This window comes from Macaca mulatta, chromosome 6 (assembly GCF_049350105.2).
Source record: "Macaca mulatta isolate MMU2019108-1 chromosome 6, T2T-MMU8v2.0, whole genome shotgun sequence".
In the NCBI taxonomy this organism is placed as follows: domain Eukaryota; kingdom Metazoa; phylum Chordata; class Mammalia; order Primates; family Cercopithecidae; genus Macaca; species Macaca mulatta.
Window position 1 is genome coordinate 95,323,538 of NC_133411.1, and position 24,827 is coordinate 95,348,364.

General features: G+C 34.8%; 2 protein-coding genes across 37 annotated transcripts in view; one reads left to right on the forward strand and one right to left on the reverse strand.

Moving 5' to 3' along the window:
- The window catches only part of MEF2C (myocyte enhancer factor 2C), a 184,302-nt gene extending 180,388 nt beyond the window's left edge, over nt 1-3,914 (reverse strand). For 4 of the 8 annotated variants that reach the window (XM_078003774.1, XM_078003783.1, XM_078003761.1 and 1 more), the window contains exon 1: nt 3,649-3,907. The gene's annotated coding sequence lies outside the window, so the exon portion shown is untranslated. Of the gene's footprint in view, nt 1-3,648 lie in introns of all 8 variants that reach the window. The other 4 variants (XM_078003792.1, XM_078003791.1, XM_015140381.3 and 1 more) reach the window with 2 other exon arrangements.
- The window catches only part of LOC106998842 (uncharacterized), a 181,696-nt gene that overhangs the window by 17,735 nt on the left and 139,134 nt on the right, over nt 1-24,827 (forward strand). For 18 of the 29 annotated variants that reach the window (XR_013418396.1, XR_013418402.1, XR_013418397.1 and 15 more), the window contains one exon: nt 4,941-5,002. Coding sequence is in view for 3 of the 29 variants with exons in the window: in XM_078004969.1 (XP_077861095.1) it covers nt 4,941-4,958 (18 nt within the window). In the remaining 26 variants the exon portion in view is untranslated. Of the gene's footprint in view, nt 1-4,385; nt 4,550-4,940; nt 5,003-8,712; nt 10,297-14,535; nt 16,042-24,827 lie in introns of those variants that run through there. The other 11 variants (XR_003730417.2, XR_013418407.1, XR_013418414.1 and 8 more) reach the window with 3 other exon arrangements.

Consider the following 24,827-nt stretch of genomic DNA (forward strand, 5'->3'; position numbering starts at 1 on the left):
ACTTTTAGAATTAATATAAGATAGTTATATATACACACAGACAAGCTAGTCAGTTAAGTCAGTTATATGAACTATATAATGTATTATGCACTTAAATATATACATATGCTTATGTGTTAGTATATTTTGTGTTTTTAATTACTTTCAATCTTAAAACCCTATATTCCAACCTATATTTTTGATTTCTACATTTATCTTCTAAATATATATATTACCTTTGATTTTTTTTAATTTCTGATATTTCATATACATTCACAAGTATTTCCAGTTTGGAAATCCTTTTAAAAGGTAAAACGAATAAAAAATGTTTGTACCATAGATGTTTTAGTACATTTATAGTCTTTGTATTTTTTAGAACTACATTTTAATATGCTGTGATAAAAATGTGTATTTCTCTAACAAGGTATTGTTTGGTAACTGAAAAGTGTTCTTCAAAGGAATGTAATTCACATTAATTTTCCATGTGATCATTGTTACTTATAGTTTAATAGTCAACATGTTTAAAGTCTAATTAGAAAAAAAATCACTGGATATTCAGTTGGGAAACAGACCGAAGTCTGTATCTACATAGCCACCTTGGTGACCTTTGGTAAATTTCATTTTTGTTCTTTGATTTCATTTTCTTTGAAAATGAGAAGCTGAAAGCTTTAAAGCTTTCTTCCCATAACTCTGAAATAGTTTATGAGCTTAAAAGAAAATAGGACTAAAAGAAATGTGTGGGCATTATTACCTGGCTGCCCAGTATTTTCATGGACACAGACTTGTAACATACTCTGAAAGTTCCTTTAAGGAAAATAACTCTGTAGATACGAATAGCAAGGGAAAAGAGATCAATAAGAAAAAGAAGGGGAAATGAGTTAATGACAGGGGAGGAGAAGTAGGCAGTAGAAATGATTCCCCACTTACTTGTGTTTTATCTATAGTCTAGTTATTCCTATTTGAAACCTACTGGCACCAGGTATTATCAACAGGGATGAGTAATATGTAATTTTTATCTTTACTGGGTTACATTTGGCACATGGACAGTTGACAGCTGTCAGTCAGGTGGCTGGTCAATGAGGAGATACATATAAAGCTGCCAAAATATTTTGTTGCTTTAAATACTTACAAGTAAATCATTTTAGCTGGAAATTTTGTTGCATTGAAATTAAATAGGCTGATATTTAAAATATAATTAATTGAAGTTAATTACTGGTAGAATCAAGATTTTCCCTATTAATATGTAAGGTTAAATAACATGTTTTTCCAAGTGTCTTTCTGAAACAGGAAAACAATTTTTCTCCACTGTAAATAAGCTGTCTTTAAGATAGGAAGATATCTCGCAAATAATGCTTGAAATGCCTATGTTTTAATGTTAAATATTTAGAGCAGGTGTAAATCAATGCTACTTTAAACTCCAATATTTTATTAAAATAAACCATTCCCATATATTGAGGGAGTTGGCATAGTTTTTTGGTTTTTTTTTTTTTGTGACACGATGTTGAAGATTTATTAGAAAGGACAAACATAGCTACATGGTGGACAAGAATTTACAGCTTCTCATAATGAAAAGAAAAAAAATAATGTGATTTTAGATTAAATCTACAATTCGGGCACAGTTAAAATGATAAATTTAGTTATTTTGAAATACTTGAGCTATATCTAACATTATTTCCAGTAGATTCATTTATACTTAGATAATTGACAGAGTCATAAACAATAGTTTGACAGAAGCTTTTGGTTTGCTTATACTTAATGACAATGTAATAATTATAGCCAATGGTAATGCACGTGAAAACTTAACAAATATAATTCTGAAGTTGAAATAAGAACACATGTTGTTCAGTTTTGCAGTAACCATCATCTTTAAAATAAATATTGTGATTGTTTAGGAATGTAGCATTTAACAGACTAGAAAAATAAAAGTAAAATTTTCAAGTGCATGAAATACAAACTAATTCTTTAAGAGACTAATGAAGTTATTCTAAAAATTTAGCGACTACAGTTACTCAGGTGTCTGAATCAATATAATGAAACATAATGAAGCATGACAAAATATATGAAAGTAGCAGCTTAATCGCAATAAATACATATATATTTTTAAATGGTTTAATAATTTGAAATATAACATACATGTAACAATTTATAATAAAAAGTATATTTGAGTTTAATGTTTTAAAATATGGGTTCATTAAAATGTTTGTGGATAACTATGTTTTTAAAATATTAGATATTTTGCTTGGGTGGAGTAGTTCTGATAATTTTTTAAACCACAAATATTTCACAATTTTCAACAGTAATTACGACAGTTTAAAAGAGTGTGTTAGTTATACATTTGTGGCATATCCATGTCGTCATTGATTTAAAATTTATTTCAGATACAGCGGTCATTATTTTTTTTCCACTATACAATCATGTATAAAGGATGTAGATTGAAAGTTATTTATGGGATCATCAGAATAAAACAATTGCCTCATAGTATTAGTAATTTATATTGGTAGGAGTCTTCTCTTTCTTAAGCACCAATTCTACCCCCCACAGCCTAGAAAATTGATTTTATGCATAATAATTTATAACATTCTTGATCAATGTATACTGTTGTTTCTGTTAAATTAATTAGCCCATGTTGCTTGTGAATATGGAATTTGGTTATTAAAATGGTTTCATATGTTTACTATGTATAGGCTCTAGCTTTGAGCTGCTTACTTGCTTAAATAAATGTTTTCAATTTACTATAATACAACAATTTGTAGAAAAATGCTGTGAAGCATAGTTAAAAGAATGAATCCCTGAAATAGAATCACTTTTTAAAAATATGTCCTAACATGTGGTCTCATTTTTTCATGTTTTGCATTAATTAAAATCCTATTCTGAAGAAAATATTTTTGCCTAAACTTTTGAATTCACAAAATAAAAATAAAAAATATATAAATATACTAATTTTGGAAATCAATGATGTAAAAACCTGCTTTAATACTGTCTTATTGTTAATTTCAAAGATTTTTCTCAAAAGACACTCTCTGTAAAGTAATGAGAAAATATTGCCACTTTTAATTATTAAATAATATTTACTATAATACGATTTACTTTTATTTAATTATTAAACATGCAATATATTTTAAATTATTTAATTATACATGCAATATATGTTTTAAAAATGTATTAAAATAAAGTTAATTGCGTATTCTCTCTATTCATGTTCTTGTAGCATGCACACATTTTAAAAAGCCAGTACATGTAATTTTCGAAAACAGTGTGTACCACCATTGCACCTTTTTATTTGGGAGATTTATTAGAAAATAGCTTTTTATTCAGAAAAGATTATGACAGAATTAGATAATTAGATAAAAGAAGACTAAAATATGTGTTAAATCATGTAACATTATAAATGTAATTAACTCTTCATCTTCCAAAGATTGAAAACAGTAATGAAAGAGACCAATATTTAAAAATGGAATCTTTTTTAAAACCTAAAAAAAGAAAACTAAAAAATTATTATATGCTAACAGCTTTACTTTCACACCAGGCAAATCCACTGTTGAGTGAGTTGGCTCTGATTCCAATGGTCTCATCAACTTTGTGAACACAGGTACCTCAGTGGTGCCTCTTTCAAGACAACAACATTAACTTTTAGAGATTAAAAAATATATTTTGGCAATTGAAACTCACCAGTGCCTTTCTGCTTCTCCAGGAAGTTGTACCCGTCAGCACCTGCTGAGGGCTTTGTTGTCCAAATCCTGACAGGTAAAAAAATTCCTGTAGAATAAAGCCAGACCAGCTGGCTTTGAAGAGAAACCCCCCAGTTTGGGCTGCGTTTGCCTCCTCTCCTTTTCTATGAAGACCGAGGCTTTGCCCCCTTGATCGTCAAGCCGTGAGATGCGTGATCTCTCTGCACAAGTGTCTGGCAGGCCGAGGTGCACCTGTTTCTGTCACTCTGGAGTAAATTTAGCTGTAAAGGTATCACTGACAACCAGACCTTTGTCAGTGCTGGCGAAAGAACACAGAATTGCTTCCCTCCCCTCCCCCCTCCCGACCCCCTATGCTGCTAGTTCCAATGGAAAATATCCAATCGGAAGTCTATCCAAAAATCATTCCTAAAAAATGAAATTGCTTTCATATGGTATAAAAAAGTAAGTTTCCTCATTTCAAGCAGATTTTAAAATTACATTTCCAAGAATAATCTTGGAACAAGACAAGTTTTCGTTCAATTAATTGTGGCTGGAAACTTTTTAATGGAAACGTAGCACATACTTACTTCATTTCAGGTTATTAAACTGTGTTAAGCATTAAAGTTATTTGCCATTCTTTGCTGCAACTCATTTGTTCTTTTCGATTCTAAGAAATATTAGAAGGTTAAATAACTTATCACATAGGAGGGATTAATCATGCTACCAAAATTAGAATGTGTGTAGTTCTGAGGGACTGGATGTCAAAATTGTATGCTGATAGCACTAAAACCATTGGGAATCTAGGATGCCACTAGAACATGTAAAATGGCAGCTAAGGTCTGTGCAATCCCTTCATGTTTAGAAACTGGCTAAAGCTTGAGTTCTCTTATCTTTTGGTTAAGGTAAGGACATTTATCATTTATGTGAATGTTTTAGACTAATTTCTTTATTAGTGGTTTGAGAAATATTCCTTTTGAGGAAAATAGAGAGGCAAGCAATATTCATTAATATGTCTGACATAAATAAACTAGTTAAGATATATACAGCAATCCAAGGAGTAACATCCTTAGCCAAAGCATTCTGAACTTCTGCCTTAATAATTATGATTTCTTAGGTGGAGTTAAAAAGAGTTGTACGGAGTACCTGTTCTACTATATTATTGCTGTTTACAGGAGTTGGGTGTGATAGAAAAGGAAAGCTGGGTCAAAATAAAAAATGCTTTGTAAAATAAACAAAGTTCCTATTTACTTACTATGTATAAACAGCCACTCACCAAGCCTCATTTCTCCACAGGGCACCACTTTCAGATAAAAACATAGACCTGAATGGCATCATCCAGTATCCAAGGAAACCATGTAAGTACCTCTCTCACTGTGTACTTCTGTTATTCAGATTTTAAAAGCTAGCTGAGTACTGAATAAGTGAGTGTTTTTATTTAGTAATTATAAGGGAGGTACTTTTTAGAAGCCTGCTAAAAAGAAACGGGTTCTTGATCGTTACGTGCGTCATACCAAAACTCTCATGTTTTCATCATATTTCATAAAATTATGTGTTTAGTCCCAATCTCTCCATCAATTCTCATTCTTAGGTACAAAATAGCTACTCAAAGTCCTAATGAACTGGAAGTTTCAAACTTTTCCAATACCCAAACAATGTTTCAAAGTCCTTGTGCCAGGAGTACTTTCTTAATTGTAGTTAAACTTGTTAAATTTAAAAAATTAAGAAAAAATTCCTTGGAAAATAACGGTTTACTGGTAAACATTTATGGCAATTTATTTGGCTGTAGGCTTGCTTGAAGAGTGAGCAAGTGAGCAAAGAGACAAGATTACATGTTTAAACTGAGAAAAGTATCTTGAAAGTAAGTGTAATGACCAAGATGCAAAAATCTGTTTGGGGATATGGTTGGGAGGTTGGCACATTATTTTATTTCTCCCTTTCCCCAAAACTAATGTACATTTCTGCAGCTAATGTCAAGGTTCTAATTCATGTTCAGGAGTTATGAAATCTACTGTGGAAATTTAGTTTCTAAACAACATGCTACTCTGGGGAAAGACATTCCTAAAATATTTGAAATTTCTACTATTTCCTTACTTGGACTTTATTTTTATTTTTATTTTTGTGTTTGTACTATCTACTTTTAAAATTAAATTATTTTCAATATGAAATGATTTTTCGTTATTGTTTACATACCTTTTCACAAAATACTTAACATTTTCTATATACTCATGTAATTATAGACATCGTTTTTCACCTTCTAAATTCACTGTGTGATTTACCTAGTCTTTAAATGCAGACATATTACATTTCATCGAAGGTGGTTTGAGAGTTTTTCATATATATATTGTTTTGCTTTTGTCACTCGTGTGTATTTCTACTTTTCCTCCGCAGTATGGCTCCTTGCTAAGCATAAACGGTAGAGATTATCTCACAGTTTCTCTGAAGAATGAGAGAGATCCTTCATGTTCAATAACTAACTGCAGGAACATTTCACTTTATCACATAATTATGCCAAATTCTATTGTTTATGCATTTGCATATTTCTGCCTTTTAATATATGTTACCTAATGCATCTTTCTAAATTGAGAAAAGTTGTGTCAGACTAAGGAATTTGCTGGAACTTTGGAAGGGCCTCCTCACCCAATAAGAAGACTTGGCTAGGAATTGGATTTTTTATGTAACTTATAAACTTCACAAATGTGGAGGTTGAGGCCAAAAGTGCTACCTTCTAAAGTAGGAATTCCTTGCTGCATAACAAAGGTAGGCTTTTGCTGAGTAAAGTTGGAAGCAGAGAGGGCTTAGAATAGATGTTTATAAAGAAAGATTTGAAGGAGAAGGCAAAGTAATGTTATAATTCACTATCCTGAGGAAATGAAATCTTTTGAAATTCATTATCCTTGTAATACAAGGAAAATGAAAATCTATAGTACAGTGCTCATGGCACAATTTTAACTGTTTACATTAAAATATAAATGTTTCCAGAAAAAAATTTAAATTTGACATATTTAATGAAACCTCCTATAACAAAAGGAAAATTGCTATAGAAATAGATTATACATATGTATATATACACATTTATGTATATATTTGAGATTTTCCATTCATCAGTAGTAGCCTCTCTAATGTAGACCAACTTTGTTCAGTAGAACTTTCTGTGATAATGGACATGTTCCATAGTTGCACCATCCAATATGGTACTCACTAGCCATATGTGGCTATTGAGTACTTGAAACATGGCTAGTGCAACAGAGAAACTTAATTTTGAATTTTATTTACATTTAATTAATTTAAATATAAATAGCCCACATGTAACTAGTGGCTACCATATAAACAACCTAGTTCTGGTCTAGATCACTTAGAAATGTGAAGAGAGTCAAATATGTACAGATTTGATATCACTATCAGTTATTATCTGTATATCAACTACCATTGACCATAACTAAAATCATTAATGCCTGAAGAACTGTGCTCCAACATTAATTTAGCAGGAGTTTGAGAAATACTGTCATGTGATAGGCCAAATTGTAAAGAGTACTATTTTGTTTTCATCAGAAATTAAATACCCTCTTGCAGAGATTTTCTATTTCCTTTGATATTCTGTCATACAATATAATTTTTTACGTTTACTTTAATATTTGAGTTATCATTACAGTAGGATTTCTTTATGATACTTTCTCAGAGATGAATGCTTTTCATATGGTCGATAGGAGTACATCATAAAATTGCTTTATAAGCCTGGGATAGCAACTTTTAAAATGACCCATTGTAAACAAGACTACATGAAAAAGATAAATACACTAATGAAAATTCTAGCTATAGGGACAAGTATTTTTTAAAGTTTAATTATAATTGGCAGGGCATAGTGGCTCATGACTATAATCCCAGCACTTTGGGAGGCCAAGGTGAGTGGATCATCTGAGGTCAGTAGTTCAAGACCAGCCTGACCAATATTGGTGAAACCCTAGCTCTACTGAAAATACAAAATTAGCTGGGCGTGGTGGCAGGCGTCTGTAATCGCAGCTGCTTGGGAGGCTGAGGCAAGAATATCACTTGAACCTGGGAGGTGGAGGTTCCAGTGAGCTGAGACCATGCCATTGTACTCTAGCCCGGGCACCAAGAGTAAAAGTAAAACTCCATCTAAAAAAAAAAAAAAAAAAAGAAAGAAAGAAAGAAAAGAAAATGAAGAAGTTTTGTTACCATTTCTACAATACAACTTGGCAAATAATTCCAAAAATGTAATCGGTCTCAAAAAGTGCTCCCTAGCCTTGTTTCTCCAAAAGCTGATTCTCCTCCAAAGCACACATCAGAGTTTAAATCTCTCATGACCTTTTCAGGCATTTAGTGAAATTGATCATTAGCATTTGTGATGATACTTTTATAATAATGCTAGGCAGTAATATTATAGATGGGATAATTGACTGTAAAATAATATTGAAAATTTTAAATTTGTATAGCTTTTAAAAGTCAGTAAATTCATATCTTGAATGCTGATTATTTGTAGGACATTGAACCCTAGAGACTCTGGGAAATACTTTTTTAAATGGGAGACATCCATCCTTTTAGGAACTCCATTTATTAGACCTGGGCATGTTATTTTGGAAGGATTGGATTCAGATGAGCGTGAGAGAAGAGACTTCCTTTGGCAGAACCTTGGACAAGCTACTCAGTGTTCCTTCTGCAGCAAAACAGTAGGATTCTGGATAAAACATACTTTCTAATGAATTATTTGACTTCAGAAAACTTTTTTAACTTCTCTAGAGATCCCTTTCCCTTGCCTTAGAATGAAAAAATTAAAAAGCATTAGGTGCTGTTGAAGAGCAATAAACAAACAGGAAAAGTGGGATGGACAGTTGAATTGTATGGGTTGTATTTATTTGCAAAGATACTGTTGGAAGTATAGCAGTCACATGCTTTATTAGACTGCTCCTAAACCAAGCCTTATTTGAAACAAACAAGGAGAACCAACAACCACATTTGTAGACCCAGTTTTTTGGTGTCCTATTTTTTTTCCTTTTGGTATCTTCAGTTAAGTAGCCAACTGCTTTCATATTCCCTGATCTGTTTTCAGAAAAAGGGCCCACCCTTGCTCAGAAACCAGTGTTCTCTGTGGAGGAAACAAGGTTCTCCATGGAGAGAATCCTACAAATCTCTGATATCTGCATGTTTGAGAAACTACCTTCATTCAGACACATGGACTGTAACTTCTGAGTCCTTAACCATCACCTCAAATTAGTATGTATTTGTCTACTTTTAAGTGTATTTAACTTTTTGTTATGAAAATTAAGAATATATTAGAAAAGTAGAGGGAAAACGGTAATGAAATTTTATATAACCATACCTACCTTTGACAGCTATCATCTCATGGGTCAGCTTGTTTCATAATTGTTGTTTCCACTTTCCACTTCCACCTCAAATTATTTTGAAGTGAATCCCAGACATGACATCATTTTATCTGGTAACATTTCAATCTTTATCTTTAAAAGATTAAGATTTTTTTAAACTTAAAAATGAACCACACCTAGAAAATTAACCACACTTAAAAAGTCAACATTTTCTTACTATTCTCAAATATACAAAACCAATATTCAACATTTTCTGGTTGTCTTCTAAAGTTTTGTATTCTTTACTATTTGAAGCAGAATACAAATAAGGTCCATACATTGTAATTGGTTAATATGTCTCCTCTTTTAATCTATAGGTTTATGTTTATTTTTCCTTGTTTCTTAAGAAACTGGATTGTTTGTGCTGTACAGCTTTCCATAGTCTGCTTTTGCTGATGCATTGCTGCAGAGTCATTTAATGAGCTCCTCAGCCCTGTTTCTTACCTGTTAATGGGTAGTGAAGACTTGATCAAATTCATTTAGGGGATGAGGGGCAAGACTACTGGCTCTTTCTCTTTTTGTGATGTTAGCAGTTGGTGTTGATCATTGCCTATGTCTATTTATTCATTAGAGCTTGAAAATGGCAATATAACTGTCATTTCTGGTTTATTTATTGAGTGGAATGCTTCTATGAAGATAAACTAGTTTGCTAGAGTTTCAATTTTTATAAGAAAATCAGGATGGATGCTTGATTCTCTCCCTTTATCAGTTCTTAATATAGTGTGTGGTTCCTTAACATCCTCTAAAGTTTACCAATGGTTTTAAACATTTCATGCTTCAAGCTATTGCAGTTATCATACTTATGAATGCCCAGTTTGCCACATCTCTGAGTACTCAAAGTTTATCTCAGTTGGTTCCTCTGTGGTTTTGAAAGAACCTCCAGTTTTTGAGAGCTTCCAGGATGATTGATGTGACCAAATATAACAGGCTCATCTTTAACATTTCCTTTCCAAACCTGGAATCAGGCAATTATCCAAGAAATTCTAGTTCTATTTTTTTTTTTTTTTTTGGTCTTGGAACTAGTACTTGAAAACTGTAATCTTGAAATTAGTGAGCTCATTGCTACTGACTTTGTCCTTAATATAGGCCCTTTCAAAGGAAAAAGCTTGAAAAAATCTGTGTGTGTGTGTGTGTGTGTGTGTGTGTGTGTTTAATTTTAAGATTAAATACATCAGGAGCTCACGCTAATACTTCCTATTAATATACAGACCAACAGGTTTTAAATTTAGTCACATAAATCTAGTATCATATCAATGTCCTTTCTCCCCAACTGACCATCCTACAATCTTAATTCTTAATGATACTAGCGTACTTATTTGCTTATGCTACAATACACTTACAACAGGCTCAGAATAATAATACCAAGACTACTATCATCAGTAGTGATGGACACATCCTATGTACACCCTGTGTACAGCCCCCTTCTTCTCTTTCAAGATGTATGTCTTACTGAGGTTTTAAGTCATGTAGAATTGTTTCTTTTGGTGTGATTATGCCACCAGCTAGATATAGATAGATTCACTTGGCTCTTTTTGCTTTCAATTTTTGGGGATTAAAATGTTAGCTAGGAGAGACCAGAGCAGTGCATAGTCTTCCTCATTTCTCACTACTGAGGTTCTACCTAATTGCATATAAATTAAGAGATTTTCCATTCTGGCTGGTGAGAAAAGGCCTATTTCCAACCCTAGGAAGGTGCCAGGTACTGTTCTCCATATAATTATTTCAGATGCTTCTTTCCCCAGCCTTGGGTAGCTTCCTCATGCACATATCCGGATCTCTGTGACTCTCTGCAGATTTCAAGGGACTGTTGTCTGTACACCTGCTCTCTCCTGAACTCTGTCCTGTAAGCTTTAGCCACTTTATTATCCCATACCTTCAGCTCTGTTTCCTCAACTCGTGGAGTTTGCCTCCCTTGAGTTAGTTGCCCCTCCTGTGCCACTGCTAAGAAACCTTCACGGTCTTAAGCCAGAGCCATCATAGGATTCACCTCCCTCAGGGATCAACATCCTTTGTGGTCTGATAGCTCATGTCTTGACAGCCATTGTTTCGTATATTTTGTCGGGGTTTATTTTTGGTTGTTTTAGGAAGCAGGGCACATCCAGTCCCTTTCAGTCCATCTTGGCTAGAAATGGAAGTCTCCCCAGTTGTTTCTTAAAAAGTTCAGCTATAGCTTGTTAATCCAAACAGCTTCTTAATATGATGCTCAATATTTAAATTAAATTTAAAATATTCTGATTGATGTGTGTTTGTCTGTGTGTAGGAAATCTTTCTGAAATACTGCTGTAGTCTTAAAACTGCCAGTGCCACTTCACGACCTCTTCTTGGCATATTTCCTCCCAACTAGGTTTCCCCCGACAGATGAGTCCTTTTTTATTTTCTGCCACTTAGAGGCAATTTTTTGGTTCACTCATTCATTTCTTTAACAGACATTTTTTGATTACTCATTATGTGTCATATGAAGTGTTGAGAATACAGTGGTGAATAAAACACCACTCATTCCCTTAAAAATGTTACAATTTTATTTATTTATTGTTATTTATTTATTTATTATTATTATACTTTAAGTTCTAGGGTACATGTGCATAACGTGCAGGTTTGTTACATATGTATACTTTTGCCATGTTGGTGTGCTGCACCCATCAACTCGTCAGCACCCATCAACTCGTCATTTACATCAGGTATAACTCCCAATGCAATCCCTCCCTCCTCCCCCCTCCCCATGATAGGCCCCGGTGTGTGATGTTCCCCTTCCCGAGTCCAAGTGATCTCATTGTTCAGTTCCCACCTATGAGTGAGAACAGCAAAAGCCAAAATTGGCAATTTTATTTTCATACAGAAACTTGAACATGAATGTTCACGGCAACTTTATTTGTAATAGCCACAAACTGGAAATGACCAGATGCTCATCAATGGGTGAATGGTTGGACAGAATGTGATATAAGCTTGCTATAGACTGCAACAATAAAGACTAGAAAACTTTTATTACGGGTAACAACTTGGATGAACCTCAAGGAAATTGTGCTGAGTGAAAAAAAAAACCTGTCTTAAAAAGATACATTACTGAATGATTTCATTTATACAACCTTCATGAAATAAAATCATCATGGAGAAAGATTAGTGGTAGCCAGGGATTAGGGAGGGAAAGGGGAGAGGGTGGGGTGTGCATAAAGTGGTAGCGCTAGGGAGTCTTATGGTGATGGTATAGTTAAGTGTCTTGATTGTGCTAGTGGTTACTCAAAGCTACACATGTGATACAATGACATAGAGCTATACACACATACACAAACAAAAATAAGTGTATGTACAGTTGGTGAAATATCTGTGGATTCTATGAAAAGCTCCATGGATTGTCAGTTTCCTGGTTTTGTAGTTTTGCAAGATGTTAACATTGAGAATGGGGACTGGATGAAGGGTGCACAGGACCTTCTTGTACATTTCTTTGCACATTTTTTGTGAATTTTTAATTATTTTAAAATAAAAAATTAAAAAATATCTTGCAATTTTGTGGAGGGTACAAAGAACTAAATAGCCAATTATAATAGCCAATTGTATACTACCTTTCACTGAAAATTTTTATTAATTTTTATTTTCTGAAATAAGAACTGGTTGTTCGCTAAATCCTTTAAAACTTATTCTGAGAAAACATTCCAGTGTATGTCAGTAGTATAGTTGACAGAGTATGTCTCTGTCATCTTCTGTCATCATCTTGTGGTGACTATGTAGTCCAGATTTTTATTATGGCCATGGTCTTTTTTTTGGCTATCTCTGTCTCTATAGCTGAGAAAAACATTAGTTATTTCTTGTGCTTATTTCAGTAAAGGGGAGGTAATACATACATATGGAGGAATACCTTGTTCCCATTCCCAAGTCCTAAGACGTCTCTACTACTCTCATCCCTTAAAGCTTCCCTGTCAGGTCATGCTTCTATTCGCAGGACATGTATTAGCAGTAATGCACTAGCAAAATGGTTGTGTTGATTCTCCTCTACCCCAACTAAAGTAATGTGCCCTCCTTTTACAGCCTCAGTAAAATACCTTAACCATACAAGGCAAACATTTTATAAGAATGAGCATGTATTACTACAAAGCAACAGGAGGCTCATGTTCTCACAACATGTTCAAAATGTAAGCACAAAGACCCACTCCAGATTTAAATATCAATGAGTTTTGGAATACACACAGCTTTGGCTCATTTCTGGCCCTCTTCTGCCATCAGCATGTATCAGCCAAAGCTTTACTCTGACCCATTTAGAAATAGCCTTTGTATGTGAAGATGAACGCATAGTTGTAGTGGGTTTTTTACATAGTCACTTATTACTATAGCTTATTTTAATTTAGTGACAGATTGTCATATATTTTGAGTTTTCTCAAGTTATAAAAGTTTTTTTTTCTTTCTTGGAACTAAGTAGAATATATATTATTTCTGATATGTTGAGGGAAACTTATATTTTGGTTTTGTTCGTATTATTAGAAAAGTTACTCAATATGAATTTGTGCTCTTGTGACATTGTGACAACTCAGTCATCCTAGAATTATTAGGCTCTTTCTAAATTTCACAAATCCTTGAATAGGCTGGAAATACTTTATTTTTTTATTTTTTCCCCCCAAACTCACCCCCTCTTCTCAGTGTCAGGAAAACCTCCTTGGAGTTACTACTGGACTAAGTGTCTGACTCTGTGCCTATGTGGGTTGCTGGAATATTTACCAGGCAGAAAACATTCTTGGAGTTTTTAATTTGATCTATCTCCTTGAAATAAAAATCACAAAAGTTGTGTATAGGTACCACTGGTTTGTGTCCTTTACCTTGAGGAGTATAACAGCCAATTTGAAATTACCTAGGTCTACTTTGTGAAAGTCATCAATTAGTTCTGTCTTTGGCCTCATGCTTCTTTTTAAAAAATTGATGAATTCATTGGGTCTTGGGCCATTTATTTTGAATTTTGCTAATATAGTCATAATGTACTTTACATTTAACAGGTGATTTATGGTTGAGTCAATCCCAAGACTTCCTCATTTTTTGTTGTAGTCAGTTGTGTACTACTTTTCATTTAAAATGTTTATTAATTTTGATTTTCTGAAATGAAACCCAGTTTTGTGCTAAATCTTTTAAAATCATTCTAAGAAAACAGTCAAGTTTATGTATACTTGACTTAGAATATTTCTGATAGTTTGTGGTGACTCTGTGGTCCTGATTTTTATATGGCCATGATCTTTTCTGTGTCCTAGCCTTCTCATATCTCTCTCTATTGCTGAAAAAATTATTAGTTATTCCTTGTTGTTAATTATTTCTTTAAAATACAGTTGTAAGGATTCTCAAAGTTACATAACGTTCCCCAAATTCTATACTTTTTCTTTGACTTTATGATTGTACCAGTGTTAAAATGGATATACACAACCATCCTATTAAAAATATTACAAGCATTTTTGGAAGCAGTATAGTTTCCATAGATTTGGAAAGCCACTGAAAAGGATTTTTTTTTTTTTTTTTTTTTTTTTTTTTTTTTTGGACAGAGTCTCGCACTGTTGCCTGGGCTGGAGTGCAATGGCGTCATCTCATCTCACGGCAACCTCTACCTCGCAGGTTCAAGCGATTCTCCTTGCCTCAGCCTCCCAAGTAGCTGGGATTACAGGCACCTGCCACCATGCCCGGCTAATTTTTTTTGTATTTTTAGTGGAGATGGGGTTTCACGATGTTGGCCAGACTGTGAAGAAGTATTTCTTTTAAAGTTGCCTAAATATTCTTGAATGGTTGATTTTGGAACAAGACTTGCATAGCCACCACTATAATCCCTCCAGTTTATAAAGAGAAGGCATTTGCCCCATCTTCCTTGCCTCCTCTGCTTCTGCCTGAACAAAAGTGTGCTGAATCTACTTCCACCTGCAGCAAACCTATCAGTTCCTGGACCAAACTCAACAATAGGAAGCATATTTGGAGGCTTTGACTCTCTTTTCTTCTTTGGGTACATATAGTGGCCCTGCTACTACTGCTGGGCTCCCGTGTTACTGCTCATTCTGAGCTGGAATCTGTGCAGTTCACTAGATCTGGGAGGCCATGATTCCGAATTATATCTCAGGGGCCAGTGTGCTCTATAGACATGGAAATTGTCCCCTTCTGTCTACGCGGGACTAAGCCTCTGCTAAGTTTCCTTGGATCTTTGGATGCTGTCACTATGCTCTAATTCCACTCTGTGGTGTTTCATGAAATAGGATCAGATCTGATGATGGCCACCATCTGCCTGATATCTAAGTATTCCTGATAGTTACTGCTACTTCTGCCTGATATGATGCCCAATTACTTACAGCTGCTTGCATGACTTCAGCGCTCTTTCTGCCCTTTGAATATAGTGCCTTTCTGTCTTACAGATCTGTGTATGTCAGTTGTGAATAGTTTCTGCAGTATATTTGTGATCCCAAATGTGTGTCCTGGCTAGTATTGCTAAACGTCCCTTGTGCTTCACACCTGTATCAGAGAGAAGGGCCTCAGACATAATGAGTCTTTCCAGACTCTGAAGGGTGGCATCTCACTGATTGCACCACAGTATGAGGCTCATTCACCCTCTTGTCTCTCCATAGCTCTTCTTGGTTCCAAAAAGCTGTCTTGGTAGCTCACGATAATAAAATCATCAAAATAAGGATTAAAACAAAGGGACGTAATAAAAAAGGGGTAGGATAAAACTAAACCAGAAAACAAGGACCCTCCCTCAAAGATCCTGCAGTTGAATAACTTGAATTTTAGGCTCACCTTTCTGCCAACTGGAGCAAAAGAGAGGCATAGAAATGATGCCACCTACTATCAGATGAGAGTGGGCAGGAGATTCCAGTTCATCGGGAGAAACGTTTATGTTTCTCCTAGCTTTGGGGAAGCATGTGTTGAGTAGTTCATTATTTTTATATCAGATAATCATATTAAAATGCCAGCATGATATACTTCAAAAATTATTATTCTTCACAATGCCTTTAGACATGCACTAATCCAAGAGAAATATGATGTGAGTCACATATATAATTTAAAATTTTCTAGTATCCACAGTAAAAAGTAGAAAGATATATGTGAAAATAATTTAATAATATATGCATTCTAGTCAATATACCCCCAAATCTTATTATATAACAGGTGATCAATATAAAACTATTGACATATTTTACATTATTTAAAAAATAAGTCTTTGGGCTGGGCATAGTGGCTCATGCCTGTAATCCCAGCACTTCGTGAGGCCAAATTGGGTGGATCACGAGGTCAGGAGATCAAGATCATCCTGGCTAACACAGTGAAACCCCGTCTCTACTAAAAATACAAAAAAAAAAAAAAAAAAGAAAAAAAGAAAAATTAGCTGGGTGTGGTGGCACGTGCCTGTAGTCCCAGTTAGTCGGGAGAGTGAGGCAGGGGAATCATCTGAACCCGGGAGGCGGAGGTTGCAGTGCGCCGAGATTGTGCCACTTCACTCCAGCCTGGGCAACAGAGCGAGACCTTTGAAGTGCAGTGTGTATTTTACACCAATGGCACAACTCAGTTTGGGAAAGTTACATTTCAAGTACCCAATAGTCACATATGGTCAGGGGCTACTGTATTGCACAGTATGGCCTTAGACAATGGGGTAAGTGGTGCAACAGTAGGAGGGCAACTCCTGATTGTTAAAATATTCTTGTGATACTTTCAGTCTTGAGATTCCTCAGCTACAATTACCATCAGGGACCTTGAAAGGAAATTTCTTCAGTGTTCTTCATACTGAATGGCCATTAATTCAGAAGGTATAATTATTTTATGTTACCAAACTAACTTGATGAGATGAACAAACAGATTGCTGTTTTTAAGAAAGTGACTTACTCTGGAAACCTCTGGACCTTTACTTTCAATGCCCTCATCACTAGTGAATTCACTAATTTGTGTAATCTGGGAAATTATCTTGAACTATTTTTAATGGCACCTACTTCCTTAAGACTTCCATGATTTCACCTGCTTTCTTTCCTGAGGCTTCTAAGGGAGTCAGTTTGTAATTTTTTAGTGATATTCATGACTTTGTGCTTGGCGTGCAGTTACTTGTTAATTTCTTTTTTAGCTTCTTGTTGAGAACTGAGACTTGTTGGCTGTCCTCCTCCTTTTTAGTGCCTTGCATGGTGTAAAGTGTAGTCGGTAATGTTTGCTGAATGCACATGTATGTACCTTCTCTGATTTAAGGTCTGGAAGGCAGCACGTGGTTTTCTTTTTTAATATATCCTTTCATATATTTTTAGCTGCTAGCATGGTTTGGTTTATTCAGTTGGTGCTTAATAAATTCTTGCCAGCTGGACTCACAACTTATAATTAGCCTCCCAAGTCTTAGTCCCCAACTATATTCATCAAGTTGTTAAATTACATATTTGAAAAAAAATCAGCATTTTCATTTAGAGGATCAAATACAAACAAATATATCTACCAACCCACCTTGCTGGTTCTATGAAACCTGACTCTATGAAAAAAAAATGAAAAAATTAACTAAGAGAGTACTACTACTTTTAGTTAAATGCCAATGAAATATAATATATGGTTGTCAGAAGAAAAAATATAAATATTGCTGTAATTCATAAAAATTATGATAAAATAATCTAGTTCATGGATATTTGAATCATTCAATTATTTCATTCAACAAACTGAACACCTATTATGATTAAGACATTGTATTGGGCACAGGGGATTAAAAAAAGATAAGTTTGACCCTCAGGTTGCTCACATTTTAGTTGGAAAGTCAGATCATGCCAAAGAATTCTCTAAAACATTTTAAGTTTAGAGCAAGCTACTAATGGGAGAAAGGCTCAGCGAAGTCTATCTTTTTTATTATGTTTTCCTTATATGATGATGGCTAATAAGTATTTGGGGAATAAATGTGTAGATAGTGGTCTGTTTAAAAGAAGTTATATTATTTGGCATTTGTTACATTTTATTTATTTTCTTGATTGATTAATTGTAGTTAAATTACCTTAGCATGCAAGAACAGATTTTACAGATTTTGACATATGATTAAGCAGCTTAAAGCATAACTAATGTGGTTTTAGTGGCATGCTATGTATTAAGGCATAAAATTTAAACACACACTTCATCAGGATTTTTTGCAGTTACAGTGAATCAGACAGATTCAGATATTGGAACTCCCCCCAACTCCTGTGTTAGGGAGGGGCAGGAATTTTATAATTGAGATTATTTTACAAGAGTGTCCTGATATAACTGATTGCTTTAGTGATGTGCCTTGAAAGTTCAAATTCAAGGTGTGCACTTAGTTCAGTCAGCTTATCCTGAATGTTTAAATAAGAAATACTATTTCTGGGTATTCTGAATAACTCGTGGTACATTTATTCCTAATAGTGAGCATTTGGACTAATGATGGATTACTAATGAGCATGTAAATGTACCACCTGATTACATTAATATATGATCTTCCATGACGAGGTCTGAAATGAACATTTCTAATATGTATTTCTTTTCCCCAAATGGCACTGTGGTGTATACTGAGGAGGACTGAGACAAGGGTGTTTTTCTTAAGAGCCACTGATTTAGTCAATTATCAAAAATCACATTATAATAAATGCTGTTCTAAGAATTTTGATTAACCTTTAAATAAATGTTACTTTGGAAAAAGACCTGCCAAACGTGTTAATGATAAATTGTGAAGTGGTAGTAATTGCAAGTATGGCTTTATAGATAATATAGTTAATTGATACCACCCTCTCAAGCATATACAGCACATCAGCTGCTACGAGCCTGGGTGATAGTAATGGTGTCTGTGGCATTTATGATGCACTGAGGATGACATGAGTAAAATGAAAACTTAAAGTGCTTACCAGGGTCATTGTTTCATGGACATCTGATGCCCATGGTCAAGTGAATTTTTAATGACACATAGTCACTACACACCTTTCAGCCTTCTGGAGAGGTAAGTGTACATTGATCTGCCCTAATTAGCCTTGCAGAGTACTTCAGACATCCCGGCAGGAACACTATTATTTAATAAAATAGGAGCTGTTTTTTTCACAAGCTCAGCACTTGCTCCTTGGATAGCTATACTGTTTTTTTGCTCTTCTCTCTTTTTTTTAAAACTCATATCTCGTGTCTCATGTTCATCTTTGTCTTTGACAATGTAGTATTAATGCAGCTGCATGAAAAAGTAAGCAAAATTAAGGAATTAATCTGATTATGAAGGTTCATTACTATTGTAAGAACCCATAGAGCACACATCCATTCCTTCTCTAATGTATAGGGTGCTGACTGCATAAAATTGCATGGAAAGACATTAAGAATATGCAGACAATTCTGTTGAGGTATGCAGTGGGATGCTTTTATGTTTGGTGATAAAGGTGGCTCTGGAATATCTGATTTCATAAAAAAAAATGTTAGCCAGACAGTTTGTACTGATTGTAGACTGGAACATTTATCTAAGGACATCTGCTTTTATTTTATTTTTATTTTTTAGATTCTAATTTTTATCTGGGTTTAGGGTCTATAACAAAGAATACTGAGTTTGCTCATCTTTGGAGCAAATCAAGTCTTATTTATAATTTGCTCATAGTATTTGGTGGTAGAGGAATTTCTAATGTAGATGTTTGTTATAATTATGAAGTTAGTTCCAAATGTAATACAGAACAGATGGTGTTAAATCCCATCCCAGGGTTAAAGTCTACAGCCAGAACTTCTTATCACTTGGTTGACATGATTCACTGATTACTGGATGTATAATATTTGCTCTTAAGAGAATGCAACAAGAATGAGTCTTTGTCAAATTCTTGATTTGACCATTAATGAGACTATCTGGAGTTGCCCTTGTCTACAGGGAAACCAGCCACCTCTTTCTGCTGTTTCATGGCCACAGTTGGCTATTGGCTCTGCAAATGTCCTTGTTATCTGCTTACTGATACCTGTAGTTGCATGATTAGAGATTACAACGCTTGGATTTTTCAAACATCCCTAGAATTGATAATACTTTGATTAAGTCAGGTTATTAGAACTCGGTGTGAATAGGTGGATTAGCTCTTTCTGGAGAACAGATTTTGAGAGTGAAGGGGCAGAGAAATGTGAAGACACTGAGTCACTAGAGAGTGAGAGGGACTTCCTTGTTGGAATGAGGGAGATAGCGGGGACATGATGAAAGACACTGAATGAGGAAGTTTAGAACAGCATAGGACAAGCTTTACTTTATTTTTAAAAAATTTATTTTTTTGTTTTTTTTTTTTTGTTTTTTGTTTTTTTTGTTTTTTTTTTTACTTTAAGTTCTGGGATACATGTGCAGAGCGTGCAGACTTGTTACAGAGGTATTAATGTGCCATGGTGGTTTGCTGCACCTATCAACCCATCATCTAGGTTTTAAGCCCCACATGCATTAGATATTTGTCTTAATGCTCTCCCCCTCCTTGCCCCCCACCCCTTGACAAGCCTTGGTGTGTGATGTTTCCCTCCTTGTGTCCATGTGTTCTCATTGTTCAGCTCCTACTTATGAGTGAGAACATGCAGTGTTTGGTTTTCTGTTCCTATGTTAGTTTGCTGAGATTGATGGCTTCCAGGTTCATCCATGTCCCTGCAAAGGACGTGAAATCATTTTCATTTTTTATGACTGCATAGTATTCCATGATGTATATGTGCCACATTTTCTTTATCCAGTCTATCATTGATGGGCATTTGAGTTAGTTTCAAGTCTTTGCTATTGTAAATAGTAAAGCTTTATTTTCTTTACAACATGCAAAATCCTCTAAAAATGTCAGGCTTTCTGAATAGAGTTTTAATCCACCTTTAAAACATTGTGGTTGAAAACAATTCGGTTTCAATTATATTTAGAAATAAAATTTATAGTTTAATTGTTATCTGATATTTTAATTAAATTCCCTAGTTCATTTATTCGTGAAACATTTATCGAGTCATTGTATGTGGTAAATAGTGTGTTGGATGCTGAGGAAAAAGGCATGCTTCCCATCTATACTGTTTCATCAGTCACTATGCCATTGCCTGCAGGTAACAGAAAACACAAATCCAAATGGCCTCAATAATAAAAATATATGTTAGCTCACTTCACTGAAAGTTCAGAGATGTGGTGGAATCCAGGGTCATTTGAATCCAGTAGTTTGGGCTTCATTTTCCTTCCATTGTTTGCCCTCTCTGTGGACCAGCTTCATCGGTGGCTATCAGCCAGATAGTTACCAAGTGAAAGGGACTTTTTAGAAGAGCTACAAAAGCTTCCCCAGAAGCTTCAAAGAAGCAAGCCTCTTCTTGGAATTTATTAGCCCAAGAGATCAGGATTAAACAGGCACTACAGAAATGGTGGATGAAGCTATGTATTGGTTCAGTGAGCACTGATGAGGGAAGGACATTCATTCCAGACTAGTTAGTGCATGTGGGAGATTAAGGGAAGGATTCCTTGAAGAGGTTCTGTCCACACTGAATCCAAGAGGATGATCAAGAAAGAGGTTGGAAGGGCATTGTAGGGAGAGAGGGCATTATATGCAAAGATGAAGAAGTGAGAGGGCACAGTGCATAAAAGCAGCTACCCTTGCTCACATTCTTTAGGTCTCAGCTACACCTTATCTGCCTTAGGTTTAACAGAGCCTTTATATGGTCTCACAACTTCCTGTACTTACCCCATTTTTTTTTTTTTAAGAGATGAGATATTATTCTGCCACCCAGGCTGGAGTGCAGTGATGTGATTATAGCACACTGCAGACTCGAACTCCTGGGCTCATGTGACTTATTCCATCTCACCACACTCCATTGTTACTCATTCAACTTTCTGTTCTCTACTAGACCCTGAAAGGGGTCATGTCGGTGTAATTGTCCTCTATACCTGGTGCCTGGTCCAGTGCCTGGAACGTAGTAGATGGTAGTAAGTGTTCATGAAATGTGTAAGTGAGTGAGTGGTTTATTATTATTTTAATAATTGACGGCATTTGGATCTGCTTGTTCCTACACTGGTAAGAATAATAGCTTCCATGGCCCTGATAAGACTTCTCATAAAATAGTCTTAAAATGTGAGCATTAAAACTGAGACTTGTGGATTCTGAGTTCTGAGAAGTTTTTGACTCTGATATGACCAAATGTTTTGAATAGAATTTTCTTGAACATAATTATATGTTTTCATATAATGTGCAATTCCAGAGCTGGAAGAGACCTTAACAGTCATCAAAAGTCTTATTTGTTGGATGAATCTTTGTGTCTTAGAGGACTGTGTTTGCTCACTACATTCTTTGAAAGATTAATCTCATATGCATAAAGCCCCAGGTTAGGTGACTTTGATATTTCTTCTAGTTTTATGATTTTTGAAAATTTAAATTAAATGATTAATAGATTATTTTATTGATATTAGTCAGAAATTAATTTTATGTCTGTCCTGTTATATGTGATGTGCCAATCACAGTCCATGGGAGTTGGGACAAGATTTTGCTAGATACCACTACCATGCATTTTTCACTTTAAGTTTTAAATAAGCATCCTATATTGAAATGAATTAATGAAAAGATATTTTTGGATAGAGTTGTTTGTTTATTTATTTATTTATTTATTTATTTATTTATTTATTTATTTTTGAGACGGAGTCTCGCTCTGTCGCCCAGGCTGGAGTGCAGTGGCCGGATCTCAGCTCACTGCAAGCTCCGCCTCCCGGGTTCACGCCATTCTCCTGCCTCAGCCTCCGAGTAGCTGGGACTACAGGCGCCCGCCACCGCGCCCGGCTAGTTTTTTTTGTATTTTTTAGTAGAGACGGGGTTTCACCGTGTTAGCCAGGATGGTCTCGATCTCCTGACCTCGTGATCCGCCCGTCTCGGCCTCCCAAAGTGCTGGGATTACAGGCGTGAGCCACCGCGCCCGGCTAGAGTTGTATAATAGTACCCGCTGCTCATTATCATCAGTATTGTAATTTGCAAATATAAAACGTAACAAATATTGAAAGTCTAAAATGTTTAACTTGAAGAAAAAGAATATAATAGTGAAAGTATAATGATGCCTCCTGATGAAATTCAGTCAGAATTCTATTTGTGATTTTAAGTACAGAATTCTATTTGTGATTTTAAGTACGTTTTGTACCTTTTGTGATTTTAAGTACCTTTTGTGATTTTAAGTACCGTTTTTTATTTTAAGTACCGATTTTTGTTTAAGTACAGCATGGTTGCCTATTGGGCCTTTAAAAATCTCTAAGGCATATCTAAATATTTCCTCATAGTATGTCACAAGTCCATGTTATGCAGTCTTTCTAAACTTTCGAAATTTTTTTACCCTTACAAGTTTGAAACCTCTTAATTTAATGTATTTCTTACAATGTCATCTAGACAGAATAGTTATATTGATCAATACTTTATTTTTAGCTCACTTAACTTTCCTCGAGTTAAAAATTATTTTTAAAAGTGGAAATCACTCTTTCATTTATTATAAATATATTATTTTCCATTTTTTACCTTACCAGTAATATACAGAAGATACTTCCCATTGGAAAACTTTTTTTGAGCAATTTATGGTAGATTACACAGATTATAACCTAAGATTTCTGCTTTGTGGAAGAAATTATGGGGCAATAGAGTCATGATAGCTGTAATAAGAATTGCAAAAATGCTCCCACTTCATTTTTTATGTAGTATAATCATCAAGGATAGCATTTTCCTTTATATAAAGAAATGTCATATTCCTATAAGTTCTTTATTGTCATTAAGAATTAAATGTTTAAAGATAAGCTGTGATTGTGTATTATATGTTAGAAATGGAAAGATCTTTATAATTAACTGACGTCTCAAAGAATTTTGTGTTTTCCATGCAATCATCTTACATGATAGGTAGGAGGCATATTTCTTTAATTTAAGGGAACAAAGTAGATGAGTGTCCTCAGCCATTATAAAGTATGCGTGGTTGGGACATCCCTGGGAAGGAAATGGAAATAATATTTATGGAGAAGGTTTTTTTGAGCTTCTGCTGTTTGAAATAGAATTACGGACTGGAAAAGATCTTTAGAAAATATCTGGTCCATGTTTCTCCTTAAACAGAGAAGGGGACTTGAGCTTCATGAAGTTTAGGGACTTGCCCAGAGCTGTACATGATTAATGAGCCTGCAGAAGATGTGGGGATACCGCTTGTGTCTTCTGCTTCTCAGAGTCATGAATGTGCTTTGCACAATGTCATACTGATCTCTCAGACTCTTCAATCCTGAAGAAACTTAACCGGATGTGAAAAGCAAATTCCTTTGGTGTGAATCCATTTAAAAGATATTCCATTTGTTTTGCGGTTTTGTAACGTGCAGATTTATTGACTTCAGAAAATTAAGGAATTAGTTAAGCTCCCAAAATATTTTTAATAAATTAAATATATTCATAATGTAAGCAATCGAATTAGTTTAGGAAACTTTATCTATCTAAGTTCACCAGAATCCCATGCTCCTCTCATTAAAAAAGCAGGTTGAGGCTGTTCTGTCAGGCTGTGCATTGTGTTTTTCTTCTCCGAATGCTCAGGAGATTGGCATTACTCTGCAGTAGTGTCACAGCCCGCAGTCATTTAATGCCTCTTCTTGTGAGGCCAGGATTCCACGCCCAAGTGCATTTAGTAGGTCAGTACAGTAATTTTAAATGTCTTTCTTTCAATCTTTTGCCATCTTCAATTATACCTTTCCACCCTACTATTTGTGTAATTTTCTTCTGTCTGAAGTCTCTTTACTGTTATTCTCTATTGCACAGCATGACAAATTACCCATCAAGCCATATCTTTTCAGCCCAGAAATGCGCAATAACACGGAGTCATGGCATTATCGCATGTTGTGCACTTTATTTCCTCACAGTTCATTCAAGTGTGTCACTTTATTTTCCTGGCTTCCTTT